Here is a 19,288-nt window from a genome sequence, read left to right on the forward strand (position 1 = left end):
GAAGTATAAAGATTCTAATAAAATTCTTTTTAGTCTGTTTTGACTGTCTGCACCATCCTTCCCAGAAAGTTGGCAGTAACAAAGCTAAAACTTGAAAGCAACAGCTAGTTCCAAAAATAGCAATGCACAAAGAATTACATAAAACAGTAACCTGTTAACAAAATTTAAAATGTAAGAAATAATCATAATGAAAATGTTTTTAATCCTAAGGGACAATTTTCCCAGAAGGACTATTAATTTCATTTTGGCATTTTGCATTGATTCACTAAAAGGCATTGTTTCACTTTTCAAATTGTTGCCACCATTATTATCGCCTTGTATTATATTTTAAAAAAAAATTAAATAATGAAGAATCTGCATAAATGAATGTATGTTTTTCACATTGTGATAAAACAGCAGTACCTAGAGCAATCAAATTTTGAATAATGTAATCCTGCTGTGAATATGGTCATCTAGAAGCCGAAATTTGTTTTATTATCAATTTCATATTTTGTAAAACGAATTTTTGATTAACATACTCGAGGATTTCAAAGCAAGCAATGGCAACATTGTACAGAAAAAACATTTTTATCTCCAGCACGCGAGACCGTGTACCGGAAATTCTAAAGATATGCTCATTTAAAATTTATTTTGCAATATTGCTCTTGAACTGAATTTTATGGTTCAAGTGTGAAGAACATGATATTTAATAATTAAAGGTAACACACGAAATGTTTAAAAAAATGCCGCTTTGGACATAATTTAAAATCTGAAACCTTTCAGATCTCCCCCTCTTTTTGGTACTTTCTCCTAGATACACAGCAGTCTGTTTTCATTCAAACTTCAGGGAATTGCAAAAACTTTATATTGTGCACACTGTTGTTTTCCCGTATACACAGCAGCCTATTTTCGCTTAAAAAATATGAAATAATTGCCCAAGTTTTGCATCCAGTACAAAATTTATCAAAGTACAACTTTAGGGAAAGCAAATTCTACTTTGCATTCTACTGTTAGCAAAAATGCTATATTTCTGAAGAAACTCAGTGCTCTTTTTTTTTTTATTGGCCGGTAGCCTCTACAGTTCTATTACTAGGCATTGCAAGGGGGGAAGGAAGTATTCAGTGCAGCAGAAACAAACACTACCATTGAATTAGAAGGTGGAAATTGACACTCGTTTGCTGTGTGCATACCTGAATTACCACATAATTACATTTTGGCTGTGCTCTGGGTTGCCAATTTTTTCAATACTTTTCAGGGGGATTGTATAATCATCAAGTGCTAATTTTTTTTTAACGTGAAATGCAAGTGGAGGAATGTAGCGCACATTTTAGAACTGAAAATTCTATAATTGCATTTTTCTGTAAATAATTAGTAAAAAATATTGCCCAAACTTATTTATTTATCATTATTTTTCAGTTTGAGAATTTCTATAATACCAGGTTCAGTGGTCGAAAACTAACATGGCTGCATCATCTTTGCAACGGTAATAATAATTTTATTTCTTAAATGTATTTATCAAGAATTTCCATATTAATTTAATTTTTTCAAGTAGATTAAAAAAAAGATAACGTACTAATTTAATCGCTTGTGTATTCCGTGTCAAGATCAGTCGCATTCTTCCAAGGTTGTAGTAGGTTTTTTTGTCATTCTTGAAGAAACCAGCTGGCTTATTGAAGAAAAGGTTTGGAAAAGTGTTCAAGTGTGTGATGCGAATTGCATTCTTGGTACTTACATATTATCCTGTTGAGTATAAAACTGTCACCAAGGAGCATGAATCATTGCCTGTTATAGATAATTGTGGGACATCACAGCACACTCATAACATCAGCACTTTTGTTTGATCTCACTCTCTTTGATTCTCATATCTTTCATTTTTATGAAAAAAATTAACTGTTATAGGTATATATTTTGTTCCATTTTTTAAAAAGATTTTGAAGGCTGGAATCACATTTGTGACTTCTTTTCAGTTAATTTGCTGCTGGTCGAGAGAATGAGCATCTGTTGAATGAGGAAAGGAACATCTGGATATGGGTGAGCAGAAAGATATTGTAACACCCAATTTGTGGGAAATTTGTATTCATAGTGTTTGAAATGGAAATTCTGGTGAAATTGGGGAAGTGCAAAAAGAAAGAAAGCTGCTTCAAAACAAAGCAATTTTACCAGAATTACAGACCCCTTTTTATGAAGTACAAAAACAAAGCAAGTGGAATATTTCCACAGCAGTGGCTATCTGATGGCCTGTGCAGAGAAACTGACAAATGTTTTATTCGGTTACAGGCAAAACCATCGCGGGGAAAACAACGCAAGGCGAAAACATCGTGGGAGAAAACATCGCAGTTCTAAAACATCATGGTACAAAACATCGTCGTCGAAAATAAAGCGGTTCAAAAACTTCGCAGTTTAAAAACATCGCCGTCGAAAGTATTGTGGTTAAAAAATAAAGTATCTACAAATCATCGCATAACAATAACATCGCAGACATATATTTTCAGGCTTTAATAACTGTAAAAGGATATTCCCATAATGATTTGTGAGCGCAAGATGAAAAGAAGGATAATTTTTACTTTCATATTTTTTATTAGCTAATAAATTTTTGCTGAGAAAATAAGAAGGAAACTTAAGCATAGAAAATTAATGCAACTTATAGCACTTAATACAATTTTAAACCGACATAGTTAACTAACAAAGGCCGTTAGAAAATCATTTTTTATAAAGTTTTTACTGGTAATTTTTCATGAAAAGTATCTGTAAGTTGCATTTAATTTTCTATGCCTTCTTACTTTTTCAGCAAAAATTTATTAGTTATTAAAAAAAATGTGAAAGTAAAAATTATCCTTCTTTACATTTTGCACTCACAAATCATTATGGAAATATCCATTTACAGTTATTAAAACTTGAAAAAAGCATGTCTGTGATATTATTGTCATGCAATAATTCATAGATACTTTATTTTTTACCACAATATTTTCGACGACGATGTTTTTAAACTGTGAAGTTTTTGAACCGCTTTGTTTTCGACGTCGATGTTTTGTACCACAATGTTTTAGGACTGCGACGTTTTCTCTTTGCGATGTTTTCTCCCACAATGTTTTGTAGCACGACGTTTTTGCCGCGATGTTATCGGCGGACACCGTTTTATTCACAGTCAGCAGGATAATATTTAAGGACCTCTTCTTTCTCTGATTGCAGTTTTACAAGCTTCAAAATCCCAGTTACTAGATAATATGGAAAAAGAATTTGTTCACATGAATGAAGAACAGTGCAGATATTAATCCATTTTCTCTGATTAAGTCATAACTGCCAGTTATTCCAGTTTTTCATTGCTTCTTCCGATATCCCGGTAAATCACAGAATTTCTGGATTTCTAAATTTTAGGCTTTGCCGAGAAAGATCTTTCACAGCAATAAATGAAATATGTAAAATTAATGAAACTTAAATTCTGCAAATTCCGTTCCTCACATCTAGTGATTTTGGCATAGTTTTTCTTATTAAATTTGTTTTAATCTGAATATTCTTAATGTACTATAGACATTTGTAGAACTTTTTATGAAGATTTAACTAATGTTAATCAACTAATATTTGTATTTAATTTTGTTTTATATTAATATATGATATATTATGAAATTTATTTGCAAAATAGTGTACTCATTGATTATTAATTTTATTTTCATCATATTTAAAGTACTTTGGTAAGTTAGAGCTTTCTTTCTGTATTTAAGATATTCTCTACATAAAAGTGTTAGGAAAATATGAAATGAAATTCACCACTTAATGTAAAATTTAGAATAGCTAATTCAGGCTTGTCGAACTCAATGTCTCAAGTTTTCCAAATGGTTATGTGTGCAGTAGCTTAGGCTGCAGTATAAAAAATGCTGTGTTCATATATAATGATATTTTTAAAAGGTGAGTAAATGTGTAAAGTCTTACCCAATAATGTAGTTTTTTAAAAAAATAGAAGAAACACAGGGAAATCTTGGTAGCAGATGGATATTTATAGTTTCTTTCCTGACACCTGACATTTTTTTTGGGGGGGGGAGAGGTAGGATAGGATGTCTGGAGAGTAGCAGTTTTTGGAACTGATGTCAGACGAATATCTGTTAACACGGATCTTGCTGGGGACCTTGGTCCTTTTCATTAGTGTTAAAAGTTGTCTATACTGATATGTACTACCAAATGTAGAAATCATGGGCAGTGCAAAATTTTTAGCTTTCTGGGAGGTGTGCAGGCAAGTATATTTCACTCATTCTTTACTTTAAGGTTGAATTGCACTGAAATTCTATTAATTTCCCTGTAAATGGGATGGCATCTTTCTTAACAATGTCTGAACAAATAATTTTGTAAAGATCATGTGTTCTCGATATATGAATTCCAATTTTTATTATTATTTAAATATTTTTTGTTATTATCTGGGGGTAAACAGGCATGAATTTGACATGCCCGTTGATTGTTTAATTAGTTACTGTTTAATCTAATTAAACAGTTATATATATAATGTCTGAATTTTATTATAAATAGCTCAGTAGCCTGAATAATGTGCTGTAGAGTCCATTAGGTTACATCAGTGTCGAAACTTGGAACAGTATGCAGTGCCCTCGCTGGGATTTGAATACCGAACCTCCCTATTGCTAGCCGAACATGCTATCAAATTACATCATGAAGCCACATGGAAGGGAGGAAAAATACCTTATATATTCCCTCTTTCAAAGGGAATTGGGGATGAGGTACACAATCACCAAATCTTGGTGGTTATAAATTATCGTCCACCATCTTTTAGTTCGATAGCCACTTGTAGAGTCTTTTATAATGTTTCGATGTCAGGAAACTGAAGAAATCTGCAATGTCTCTCCAGGATTCAAACTCCGTCAGATGTGTTTCTAGTTGCACAGAAAGGATTGCAGAAAAGGGGAGAAAATGCCCTACTTCCTTCCCTCTTTAAAGGGCAACTGGGGGTGAAGGGGGCCAATCATCAAATCCTGCTGGTGACGAATTATCATTGGCCACCTTTTTAAATTTGGGCACTACTTGTCTAGTCATGCTCTTTTCAAGATTAAAACACCTCATGAATGCTAGCCAGACTTACACCACAGAGGCATGTGGAAAGGAGGGAGAAAGTACCTAATGGTGTAATAAAATTAATTTAACTTTTTACACTCACATGTCACCATGTAGTTGTCATCCTACTTTTTACCCTTAATTTTACTCATTCGTAAATTACATATTTTATGTCAAAATCAGTAAAGAAAAGAGACTATTTTAATGTGCCCTAATCAAAAAATGACTGGTGGGAGATGTATATGGGATATGTATTTGCAGTACATCTATGCATAAGCCAGGAGTACATTTTTTTTTCTTTTTAAATCTTATGCTAGACAGCATGACTGTCATTAGTCTGGGATGGGCAGCCCATTATAATTCCAACATTAAAAAACGTACAATAATTTTTGATAGCTTTAGCTATTGCCACAACATTAAGTTCAGATCAAGGGTCCAAATGGTCACTGCATATGTCGCTAATATCACATAATGGGCAAGTTGGAGAATCTGCTAAACCAGATCTGTGTAGGTGTTTCATGAGGTAGTCATGTCCAATTTTTAATCTAAAGATAGCGACACCGACAGGTCTAGGTAAGTCACAAGAAATGCGATTTCCCATTAGGGAACCTCAAATTTTACCCTTCACAAAGTTCTCATTCTTCTCTCAACGAAGAGCTCCACATCTGGCTCCAATGATTCTCTTTGCACTGTGATAACAAACAAGAGGATTAGGTTGAGGAAAGACAGATATAACCTTAGCTAGAGTGTCGGCAAACTTATTACCCGTAATTCCACAATGACTTGGGATCAAGCCAGAACTACAAATTGCTGATTTGAACTATAAATAATATTTTTTTTTTTTTTTTCAGAATTGTTTGGATTATTTTTGCTTATAATAGTAGGTTAGTATTAATATGTTTAAGCAGATATGGTATTCCTAGTATTTTATTATATTGTTCAATTTTTTACTTTAGCTTTTTTTATATCAGTTTTTGGTCTATCAAAGTTTTATATTTTACTAATATTGCAACACAGGATTGTACAAAATTACACCACAAAGCCTCATGGAAAAGAGGAAAAAATACCTTATATACTTCTCGAAGAGAATATTGGAGCATGGATGATGATGGAGGCCTCGGAACTGTATTAAATGTTGGTTATGAAAAGTGCAATAAAATTTTGGCATTTATTTTTAATTTAGGAATTAGTTTAATTGATTTTATAAAAATTTGACAAATAGAAATGAATATACACATATCAGGTACATTTATAGGAGCTCTGGCCAAGGGGATGAAGTTGTATATATGGATACATACTGAACCTGCAGGCTGAGGTATAATATGTTCTTGTAAAAATGTTTTCATCTTGATTGAATATGGGAAAAAAATACCAAATTCTTTTGAATCTCCTACAAGGATATGAGTGCAAAGTCAGTTTGGAGTTTTAAAATGGCATTGCTGCATAGCATTAAAATTTCCGAGTTTTTTATGTTTCGACTTTGACAGCTATTCTAATTCAAATTTAAAGTATGTATATAATATATATGTACTGTCGTTGTGTGCTGTCCACTGCGATTAGTGAGATATAAGCTGATTCCGAGAGTATTCTGACCATTAAGTTCGCCCAGGATAAGACACAGTGCGGAAGTTTTCCCAATTGGATTTTCAACAGTTTCCAGTACCTGCAGAAGAAAAAAATTTTGAAAGCGTTATTAATACGTGCTGGAAAATCATCGAACTTCATATTTGCATTGTTCCCGACATTTGCCTGTTCATGATGTGTTTGTGATGAAAACTCCGTGGATATTTTGCTGCAAATCTATTGCGAGTCAAGATCGTAATGATGACGTCTGTTAAGTTTTATGGTGCTGTGTTTACTGCATATTTTAACTTTTAATTGTAATATTTTACTGTGTAGGAGGAGTCAGCTTGCAGTCATGAGGAAGAAGTTGATACGAAACCAAGTTCATCTTTATTTCCAGTTATCCAAGTCATCTTTATTTCCAGCCACGTCAGAATAATTCTTCATGAACAATGTTATTTTTTTATAATAAGCAATTACAATAATTTCTTATATGCGCAGATTAACGGGGCAATATCATTTTAGACAGACAGGGAAAGCAGTGTGGATGTTGGCGTGGGGAAGCTAGGAGAAGATGACACAGCTTATGAGTGGTATTTGTACTGAAGTAGATGCAGTTCTAGAGACAAGTTATGATTGGTTAATTTTACTTTTGCCCTTTTCAAGTAGCATTACATAACATAGATCTTGAATTTAGGAGAGCAGATGAATTTAGAGGGAGAGCACCAAATCTAGAATCATTAATTTTGAGGTTGCCAATTATTTTTAAAGCGGCTATCATATTTTCTTATATCCTACATATATATATCTAAGTTGCACCAATGTGCTTGTGTATATTAATACATCAAAAGAACTGTATTTTATTCAACTAATATTTGCTCACCTGCTGTATTATCTTGGAAATAAAATTCTTTAAATTTTCCAGATCCTTTGTGAAATTTGCATATAACTCAGATTTCTGTTTCTGTTTTAGCTGAACTTAAGTTGTGTTATTTGAAAAGACCTTACATTGTGACCATGAGCACCTACCAGATGGCGATACTTCTACTGTATGAAACTTCTGATGTTCTCTCCTATTCTGACATACAAGAAAGTACTAAACTAAGTGATGATCAATTGGGAAAACAAATACTGAGTCTTATAGAGTCGAAACTGCTTCTAGGAGGCAATGTTAGTATTCATATTTGCTGAGATATTATCTATTTTAAATGTATTATAATATTAATATCACTTTTCTTATGTATAATGATGTATGTTCTGTTTTGATAAGCCAAGTCCACAAAAGTCCCTTCACAGCTTCTGTTTTTGCAGCTCTTAGTTATTGTCTTGACAAGCTCTTAGTCTTGATAGAACTGTTTTTGTCTTTTTAACTTAATTATTAAACATTTTCTTTGCACTTCCAACACAAAAAATTCAACTGTACAATCACAGAATTTTTAAAAGCAGCATATTTTCAGGATTCCCATTAAAGTATGAAGTGTTGCCATATATTTTTCAGTTTTTTTTTTTTCAATTTATCTTACCAGTATTAAGTTTTCATCGTAAAATTATCCACACAATTTTTTCTTTCTTTTTAACTTTATTTATTAAACATCACTTTCATCGTTTTTAAACCCCAAAGTTCAACAGCAGACTCGTAAAAATTTTAATTTGACATATCTTTAGATTTCTCGATACATTGTTAGTGTTGCCATTCAGTTTTTAGTCAAAGGCTATTAGTCTTGAACTTTTGTTGTCCGTTTCACTTTTCAAACAATTAGCTGTTGGTATGGCCAGCCACATAGAAAAATGTTACTTTAAAAAAAGAAAAAGTATATAGTAATGCTTTTAATAAATCCAGATTGTCTAACTTCATGGGTTCAGTTTGTACCTAGGCTATTTTTTTTCCAACCTCTGATGGGCTATAAAGAAAAGATGGGTGAATATACAAAAAAGATTTTCTTATATCCTACATATATATAGTAGGTATTATTGATATACCAAAACTAATGTACAGTACAGGTTATTTCTCTACATAATCACCTTGGCGATTAAGGCATTTGTTATATCTGTAAGCAAGCTTTGCAATACCCTCTTCATAAAATGTTCCTGCCAATGATTGGAAGTGAGTGGTGACGTTTCTTTGAGCTCCATGGCATTTTGGAAGCACTGCTTCAGTTCAGGGAAAAGATGAAAGTCACTCAGTGCTAGGTCAGGATTATATGGTGAGTGTTTTTCGAAAATGTCCCATTGAAATTGCTGAAGGAGCCATTGGGTTACACGAGCGTTGTGAGGATTGTCGTGGATCAGAACAACTCCAGCAGTCAGTATGCCTCTTCATTTGTTTTAATAGCTCTCCATAAGCGTCGCAAAGTCACAAAAAAATAATTAATCATTACTGGAATTTTTTCGAGGAAATAAGTGTTTAAGATTTACTTCGTAATTTTTAATGCAGATATTTTGAGTTTTTATGTATTTTTGCCTTGTCGCGAAGTGAGAGCTAAATTAATTGAATGAGAAATACTAAATCGTCTGTGAAAAACTGTTTTGTTTGCTTAATTTCTTTTATGCATCATTTTAGCTTTATTATAGTATTTGAATAGAACATGTGGCAACAATAATTCTTCAAATGATATAAATTTTGTGCATTCAGAGTGTCGTCATAGTAAACAAATATAGTGAATTTTAAGGAGTGCATTTATTCTATAGTGGTTTATGCGCTGTCGATGAAGTAGATTTAATTCAATCCAATCAATTTAAATGAAATTCAATACAAAATGCATATAATTTAATATTTCGTACAAGGAAGTCATGTGGTGTACACATAAGATTTTTTTCCTTTTGAAGGGGGGATATATCAGATACAAAATATGTAAATCAGCTTTATAATTTTAGTAATATCTTCTTAATCCCTCATTTTTAATTTGGGTATTTCTTCTCTATATTTTAAAAGTAGTAATACATTTTCTGAACTGCGCCGTATCTATATTAATCTATGTCACATGGCTTGTGTAACGCTGATGATGTAATTTATTTAAAAATTATACTCAAAATTTTGAGAATTGAAACCTTTCTAACCTGAACTAAAACCTTTTGTTGAACTTCCCATATTGGATAATTGCACACTTTAACTTTTGCTTCTCTTCCGATTAAGACTATATTTCCTTTGCTTTCTTCTTATTTCAGAAGTATTCAAAAATGTAAATAGATGCAGTATGATTGGGGCCACATATGTCAGTAGAGATAAAAATGAAATAAAAATGAATATTTAATCTTACTTGGCTGTCAACTTTCCTACTCATTACGAATTCAACATTTTAGTATTCTACGTAATCAGAATCCTTCCTCTTTATTCTTGGATCTACGTTCTGAACCTATCTTACAACCATCAATATTTCTGTGTCTCAGGATTCCTACATCAGTACTTCTAAATTTGTTTTTATTAAATATATATTTAAAATATTAACCACAAAATACTTTCCTCTCATACAAAAACTTTAGAAATTGCACTCAATTTTATGTTAAAAAATTATTTAAATTTGGCATTCCCACCAAAAAAAAAAAATTTTTATTGCATATCCCCCTCCCAGTTTTTTCACCATATGGTTTAGAAACTTCTGATTTATGATAAATGAAAAATATATGCACAAATAAAATTTTGTCTAGAAAAAAATAAAATCGAAATTGATAAGTTCTCTGAAATGTATGTTAAAATGATGTCTTTATGTGTGTTTTCTATTGTGCTATGTTCATAATTTAAAAGCGTCTCTTTGTACCATGTTTTTTCATTTCCCTGTTTTCTGGCAGGAAAAGAAGGGGGAATGCATGAGTAAATTTAGTATATTTTTTAAGAAAATGTAATTAGCTATTTTTAAATTAGGTCATTGTAATAATTCATTATTTTTATATATAATTGTGCATTGTAGATGTTTATGAATATATTTTTATTCCTTTATTAAGACTTGAAGATTTTTATGTCTAAGTTAACATTCCTCAGAATTGTAATTTTCCTGGTTGTCTGTATGATTATTGTGTTACCATTGATCAGAATTTCAGAAAATTTTGACCAGCTATATAACTTTATATGAGTATAAAACATATACACAAACACACACACACATATATATATATAGTCAATTTAACATTCTCCTATAAAATTTTCATGCTTCTTTCATAAAAAAAATTTTAAGATTATGATGAATTTCATGTTAAAATGATTTTGGGATTTAAAAAATTAATAATTTTTAAAAAATGTCAAGTTAATACAATGTAAAGTCCAAGATCCACATTCATAGGCAATTCTAGATCATCAATTTAAGATCTAGTTAATCTGACATGTTGTCATGGCAGCATTAGGGCTTTGCTTATTGTTTAGGTTAGGTAGAAAAACCTACTACAACCATGCTCCTACAACCATGCTATTCAAACCTATTATCCTAACCCACATTAGCGTATGAATGTGATATGCAAAAATGCCAGGTAGTCAGGAAAAAAATCATATTTACAGCACACTGCTCCTTTTGTTCGGTAATATATTCTCATTCTTACTTCACAAGAGGAGGGAGAAATTTTTTTTCAGGGGGGGGCTGTTGATCCAGACATTAGCTCATTATGGATATTAGTCATCCAGATTTCTGACTCCATTCTACAATTTTAAAAAAGGGTCATTTTAATTATATGTTATTTGTTTTTTATTTTGGTGGCAGGAACGGCTAAAAATGGTGATTTGTTAATCTATAATGCTGTTCCATGTTTAAGGTATTTGTATTTTATTTAAAATGTTTTAATATCTGGAATATAAAGTAAAATGTAGCAAACATGGTATCAAAGATAAATCAGTGCACAGAATTTCATGACTGTAAACCAGTTATGAAGCTACTGAATTATAAATTGTTATATTTTTGGCATATTTCCACATTTTTTAAAGTACCTGACACCTTAATCAGATGATGAACTGGCACATTCTGATCAAAAATCATATATACAGTTATTTATATGCATATTTTTTGCAAACACAGTTTTGTTTTATCCAGTTTTTCTTTTTCCTCACAGGAGAAGACTGTTGATCCTGAAAGCACATATTCTCTAAATAAAGATTATTCTAATAAAAGAACTAAATTTAAATTGACTGCTGTTCTTCAGAAGGAAACAACTCAGGTTATTATTTTTGTACTCTAAAAATTACTGATTTAATTCTCCCTTTTCATATACAGTGTTGATTCCATTTATAGTTTTTCTGATTTGCATACATTTTATTAAAGTAATGAAATTTAAATAAGGCTAATTCCATTCCTCCAATTTTGTTGATTTTCAGAATATTTTTCCCCCATTTTATTGAGCTTCATATTATTAAATTTCATTTGATATGAGCTGTTTTAATTTACTGTAGACATTCATAGGTTTTTATATGGAAATTCAATCCCTGTTTAATCAGTTAATATTTCTATTTAATTTTGTTTACTTTAGATATGGTACATTACCAAGTTTATCTATGCAGGTATTATGTACATTAATTACTAATTTTATTTTCATCATATTTAAAAGTACTTATATAAACAAAAGAATCTCTTTTCTTTTGGATTTTCTCTGTATAAAAGTGAAATTCACCATTGAATATAAAATTTAGAATATCTAATTGCATGCTAATATGCTTTACATCAAAATTTAATTACAGATAAGTCAATAGGTTGAACTATACATTATAAAGCAAATTAAGATCATTTGTGTTCCTTTGAAAGGGTGTTGCCATGCAGCTTAAAAAACCTCAGTTTCTTGTTGTTTTTAAGAATTCAAGGTTGGCAGCTATGACATATTTAGTGATTTTGGTACTTGCATATTAATACAATCATCTTGGTGCAAGTTGGTGGTTTTCTGCACATTTTGTAGAATAATTCTCAAACTGTCCCTATTTATCATAAGTAGGCAAAAATTATCAGCATATGAAAAGAAAATGTACTTTGGCATAAATAAAGATAACGCATTGCTTAAATTAAAGAGTAATAAATCACATTCTTCTCCACATCTGTCCATACTTTTTTGGGGAGTGAAGGGCACTATTCATCCTAAATACACAGTGATCTATTTTTGCTTTAAATAATATCTGAGAATTGCAGAAACTCACCAGCTATGTACCAAATGCATATCCTTGTTGTTCCTTTGAGAGATTTTTTTTTTTTTTTTTTTTTAATTCTGTATTCTTGCAGAAATTTTACCTGAGCTTCTTTGCTGACAAATTCCACAGTACATATTTTAAAATTAATGCAAAAAGTATTATGTATTAATAAAATCCATTGGAACTTGGAATATAACAAAAAGAATGTATACAAAAATGGCAACATTTCTTGACTGAAGGATTGTCACAAGCATACTTGTTTAAAGAATGGTTGCCATAGTTTTGCAAATTCTGAAAATTTGGTGGTTCCTTCTAAGGTGGTTGTGATAACATGGAAGTACCGTGATTTTTAGTGCATCACTTGCTTTACTAAAAAGGGAGAGAGGATTTTGAATTCTCAGTGCTGTATTCATGTTTTTATTTATCTGTAAAATTTAAAAATTACATGTGGTAATATTTTCAGCAAGAGGTAGAGCAAACCCACGTTTCAGTCGATGAAGACCGTAAGCTGTATCTGCAGGCTGCGATAGTCCGTATTATGAAAGCACGAAAAGTTCTTCGACACAATGCTTTGATACAAGAGGTAGTATGCATACTTATATATGTGCTATATATATTTTGTTGATTTCAAATATTATATTTACAGCTAAGTAGAATAAAAAAGAGCATAACTTTCTTTATGTGACCAAAAAATATATATAAATGTACAACAGTTAAATCAGCAAAGAACTTGCAATACTGCAGATTACAGGTTTATATATATATATATATATAAGGGAGCTAAGATGCTGCTTTGTATTGTAGAAAGATCATATGGGGAAAAAAGTGGAGTTTTGTTTTACACAATCCAACTTTGTTTGCTAGATCAGCATTTTTCAAATGGGAGCCACTTTTATAAATTAGAACGTTCCATGTTATACTTATTCCTTTCAAAAGAAATTTTTTAACATGTGTTACTAACAGTATATTTATGTTTTTAAAATACATTTAATTAAAATTGAATTCAAAAAAGGTCTAAAAACAATTATGCCTAAAGGCTTCTGTTTTGTGTAATTTTAAATTTTACATTAGCAAATTATCTTTCAATGAATTATTCTCTCTGAGTCTTAAGATTAGAGGTATGGCATTGGTCAAATAATTTCCGGAAATGTTATGAACAGCACGTAAATGAACTTTTGCATTAAGAGTTCTTAAACTTTTCCGAATTAAAATGCTGTGAAAATATCTATTTATATGTTTCTAGTTATAGTAAATTATTTAATTCCATTGCTATTTTAAAGAAAAAAATTTTCATCGTTTAATGTTAGCATTTAATTAATATTATCAAAACAGCCATGGACAAACATGATCACCTCTGGTGGCCTACTGAAAAAAAAATATACATTCATTTTTAATAATTTCATTAATCAGCCAAGAAGATGTTATTAGAGTTTAAATAATCTTTGTTTTTAACTAAAATAGAATAAATGTTGGTACAGCAAAATCTCGGGAAATATCGAGTTCCGAATATTTGAGTATATAAAAACAGAATTCACATTAGAAAAGCCAAATCAATGGTGAAAGTTTCACTCTAAAATTATAAAATAAAATCATCTTATTTGTTACCAACATGAATATAAAAATCCTACATTTAAAATTACATAAGATTTTGGGGAGGAAAATGCATTTCAGACATAAAAGCTGACGAATTTTGTAGGCCTTTAGTGTGAAAGTAAAACATCTGATCCGATTATGAAATCCACCTCGAACATAAAGTTGGCAGAGATCCCTGAATATAAAAGCTGGCCAATTATTCCGGAAGAGGCAGAACATTCTTTAGTTAGGTAATCAAAAGATACAAATTATCGATATATCATATAAAAAGCTAAAGTCAGATATAATTTTTCACATTCCATTGCCATTGTTTATCCATTTTGAAAGTTGCGTATCATGGGTTCTGTTGATGACTAGATCCTGTAACTTCGCAGTCCAGAATATTAATCATTTTTTCAAAATGGGAGGGAAAAGTAAAACTTAGATCCCTTCTTTACAAAAACAGACTTACCAAGAATTAATTAAATTTACATTAGATCCAAACGAACTTATTATAATTATGTTGTGATATCACGCATATGTATCAATTATTGGCACTAAATCACACTATTTGGCAACAATATATGTGCATTAATTGTATTCCGAGCTCTATAATGGCATTACAAATATATGTGCTCTATAATGGCATTACAAATCTCTCATTTACTAAATTTTGGGGGGGGGGGAATTTATAAAATATTCTGGGTATTTGAATGCCCAATGCTTGATCAATGAGATGACGAGTCTGCCGATTCTTGCATGGTTGTTCTATGTTTGGATGTACAAGGTTGTTCAATAAGTTCACGGAGCACCATCTATTCGTCAATATTAGACCTAAAACTTCGACGCCATTTTCATATTTGTTCTTTCTGAGGAACACGTCAAAAGTTTCATTTCGATCTGTTAATTTATTCAGTGTTTACGCTCTTTATATCTAAGGTGTTGTGCCTTTTTTCAGGTATGGATAAAATTGAGCAACGTGCAGTTATCAAATTCTTTGTAAAGAAAGGTTTAAAGGCAATGGAAATTCATACCGAAATGGTGAATGTGTTGGGTGAATCTGCTCCTTCAAAAACAATGGTTTGCAAGTGGGCTAGTTTATTCAAAAGTAACCGTACCAGCCTTGAAGACGATCCGCGAGAGGGACGTCCAAAAACTGCATCAACACCAGAAATTATCGGAAAAATACAAGATATGGTATTGGAAGACTGTCGATTGACTGAAAGAGATTTTACAGAGGCTTTAGGCATTTCATTGGGCACAGTGAGCAATATTTTGAGTGTTAATTTGGGTTTCAAAAAACTCTGTGTCGCATTCTCTAACGATGGAGCAAAAACACATTCGGATGCGACTTTGCCAGCAACATTTGGAGCATTTTAAGAAGAATAAAAGCGATTTTATCCGTTGATTTATCACAATGGATGAGACTTGGGTCTACAATCATGATCCTGAATCAAAACAGGAGGCTAAGGAGTGGTGTGAACCCGGCTCTTTGGCGCCGAAGCGAGTTTGTGTGCAAAAATCAGCCAAGAAGATGTTAGCATCAGTTTTTTGGGATGCGAAAGGAATTTTGTTTATAGATTACCTCCAAACTGGCAAAACAATTAATTCAGATTATTATTGTAACCTTTTGAATCAATTAGACGAAAAAATTCGTGAAAGAAGACCCGGATTACAGAAGAAAAAAATCATTTTCTACCAAGATAATGCACCTGCGCACACAGCTCAAAAAACCATTCCTAAAATAACTGAATTGAAGTACGAATTGTTGCAACATCCAGCCTATTTGCCAGATTTAGCTCCCTCCAACTTCTGGCTCTTCCCACACCTCAAACAGTCTCCGTGGAAAACGATTTTCTTCAAACGAAGAGGTAATAGCTGCCATGGAGGGATATTTTGCAGAGCTGCCGAAAAACCACTACAATCAAGGGATCCAGAAATTAGAAGACCGTTGGAATAAGTGTATTGAAGTTGAGGGGAAACTATGTTGAAAAATAGTCATTTTTACAAATAAAAATTGGTTTCTTCATTTCCGTTCCGCGAACTTATTGAACAACCTGGTATACTGATATGAAGCATCACTGTCATAGTACTTTTAAATCAGAGTGAGAAGTCAGCAGGTAGAGTAACCGGTAATGAATTTCAACAGCATCAATCTTGGGGGGGGGGGAAGGTGATAGGTGATTGCCCATGGTGATAGATGCTTTTTTTGAAGGCATAAAAATTTGTGCCACTTAAAAAATGAGTGCCATCATATTGGTCGTTTAAGCCTTTATTTTAGGAATCATTTGAGTTTGCCCTCTTAATTAAATTAAAATTCTTCTGCTTTTGTAATAGGATTCCCCCCCCCCCTATTTCCTCATATGGGGTTAGTGACACCGACTGCCATACCGAAAGGTTTGTTTGACTTATCACTACATTCGAACCCTGCTGTAGTGAAATTCAAGGAACTAAAAATGTTGTTCACTATATCCGATTTGATGAAAGAAAAATGGGATCAACTCACAAAAAAACTAATTGATGAAGCAGAAGCTCTAAAACTTTCTATACTCTAAAACAGCTTTGTAAGCTAAAATGAAAAATTTCAAAATTATTTGTTTATTAACTCTCTCTCACTGTGTACTTTTTTTTTTTTTAATCAAAATAGGTTTAAAAATTGCATTATTTTTTTATTGCATATTTCAAATCTACATGTATTTTAGAGTTAAAATATACAAAAAATTTTTGTAAAAGAGTTTTTTTTTTTTTTTTTTTTTTTTTTCAATATAGAATTAGATCATAGAAAAAGGTTGTCAGAATACTGAAATTGAAGAATAATGATATAAAAGGAAAATTTTGAAAATTAATATTGGTTAAACTATGAGTTATTTTATAAAATACAAAGGTAAAACATATATACTAATGAAAATATTTGCATAATGTAATATTTTGCATAGAGGAATCCGAGAAATTCTCATCAGCTTCGCTATAACTATCTTCAATATACTTGAAATCAGAGTCAGAACTACTATCAGTGTCAGAAATATCGTAAGGCATATAGGTTATATCAATCGCGAAACGCTTCCTGCCAGACATTCCTCACATGAAAGCTCCTATCGCTCTGAAAAGCGCACACAAAATGCTTCATTACGTATTCTTGTATATTTGGTAGAAATGTGGACATTTAACGCCATCTATTAGCCCACATCTAAATAAACAATTAAACATCACAGAAAAGCTGAAAGGAAACCTTGAACGGGGAAAGAGCAGGTTGCACAATTAAATAGACGGTAAAAATTCATCCCCACGGAAATCGTGGGTTGCGCAAATTTTGCTACTTCTACGTTGCCCTCGGAAATCATGGGATGCGCAGCAAGAGGGTTAACTATAAATAATTGTTTTAGAATAGAAAAAACATTCTGCAGAATTGTTTAGAATGGGAACTATAAAATAATTACTTTAGAATAGAATTATTTTAGAACAGAAATGCGGCGTGTTTGAAATAGAAATATATTAGAAAAGAAAACTTAATAGAACAATTGTTTTACAGTTGAAAACATAATAGAAAAGTTGATCTTAGAATAGAAAACATAAAGGAATATTTGTTTTGGAATAGGAAACGTAATAGGATAGCAGTTTTAGAATAAGGAACATATGGTAATTTGTTTCCTTAAGTGATTGCTTTTTAAGTATGAATATTTTTTTTTTTAAATAGAAAATATATGCTTTTTTAAAATTACAAAATGCTAAAATTAATTTGCTTACTGAGTGTAAATAATTGTTTTCAATGAAATTCATTTGTTTTCCTCTTTTGCAATAGGTTATAAATCAAGCAAAGAATCGCTTCAACCCGAACGTTTCTATGATAAAGAAGTGTATTGAAGCTCTAATAGACAAGCAGTACATTGAACGGACTCCAAACTCGACGGATGAGTACAGCTACGTAGCATAAAAATATCACTTTGTCTTTCACTACTGGTAGTGTTCCGGTGAGCTACGAAAGAGTGGGAGTTTGAACTTTGTCGCACCCAAGTAATTTAATTTAAACTGGATTGTAAAAAAGAATCATTTTTGACGAGCACAGCCAAGGATGAAAGACAATCATGTTATGTTAGCACTGGATCCATGTAAAGATCATCTGAGGAAAAATATATTTTGAGTTTTGTTTGATGGCATGAGCTATTTATGAGAGACGTTTTGGCAGGTTACATCATGTCTTTCTGGGTGCTGTCATATTTTAAATGATACAGATTTACTGTTTATGTAATTTTTGTCCATGAGCATTTTGTTCATGCCAGTATGTAAATCTGTTGAGATTTTTCTTTTTCTTTTTCTTTTTCTTTTTTTTTTTTTGAGAAAATGCCTGGGGAAGTGTTGATGCATGGTATGTCTTTAAATAAACTTTTTTTAAAAAAATTTGTTCGCATAATATTCAGTGAAGTAGTTTCAAGTGCAATCTTTAGAAATGTTTTTCTCTTGTTCCATGACTTGAATGATGATTATTATAAATGGAATAATAGGTAAATTATTAATCATATCGTAATAAATTTTTAAAGTAATTCTGATCAGTTTTCAAGAATTTTATTTAAATTTATTTTTAAAGTACGCAATTTATTCTTGCTATCCATCAGAATGAGACATTGAAATTATCCTGTTTGGTTACAAAGACACAAAGTCGAATTTTTACAATTATACAAGTTGCAGAGTTAATTGTTAACATTAATATAAATTTGTGGGATTTTTTTACTGTGAAATTTAACTAAAACATTAAAGTAATATTTTTTAAATGGCAGCTGTTTAGTTCTTTGAAAATTTTTGATAAGTAAAAAATGAAATTTTAAATGCTGTGAAGTTTAAATTTTAAAAAAATCACAAAATATGCATTTATTTAAAATTCAAAAAATATATAATGAACTAAAAGGAGGAAATAGTTTTTGTCATATAGTTTAATGCACCGTTTCTCAGTCTTTAAACCTCAAAGTCTACCCCTATAGTTCTAGATTTTCAAAAATAAAGTAAATAAAATTCAGATTAACTGCATGTACCCCTCTA

General features: G+C 31.4%; 1 protein-coding gene across 1 annotated transcript in view; it reads left to right on the forward strand.

Annotated features, from left to right (window-relative positions):
- Cul2 (cullin 2) overlaps window positions 1-18,801 on the forward strand; it is a 77,344-nt gene extending 58,543 nt beyond the window's left edge. Inside the window, exons 17-21 of the mRNA XM_085812119.1 lie at window positions 1,396-1,462; window positions 7,568-7,764; window positions 11,626-11,730; window positions 13,149-13,268; window positions 18,057-18,801. Of these exons, the coding sequence (XP_085668245.1) occupies window positions 1,396-1,462; window positions 7,568-7,764; window positions 11,626-11,730; window positions 13,149-13,268; window positions 18,057-18,188 (621 nt within the window). The 3' untranslated portion in view covers window positions 18,189-18,801. The remainder of the gene's footprint in view (window positions 1-1,395; window positions 1,463-7,567; window positions 7,765-11,625; window positions 11,731-13,148; window positions 13,269-18,056) is intronic.
- Window positions 18,802-19,288: the final 487 nt, after the last annotated feature.

Source organism: Stegodyphus dumicola, chromosome 2 (assembly GCF_044657685.1).
Source record: "Stegodyphus dumicola isolate Sdum_Otavi_A_Nest chromosome 2, ASM4465768v1".
NCBI lineage: Eukaryota > Metazoa > Arthropoda > Arachnida > Araneae > Eresidae > Stegodyphus > Stegodyphus dumicola.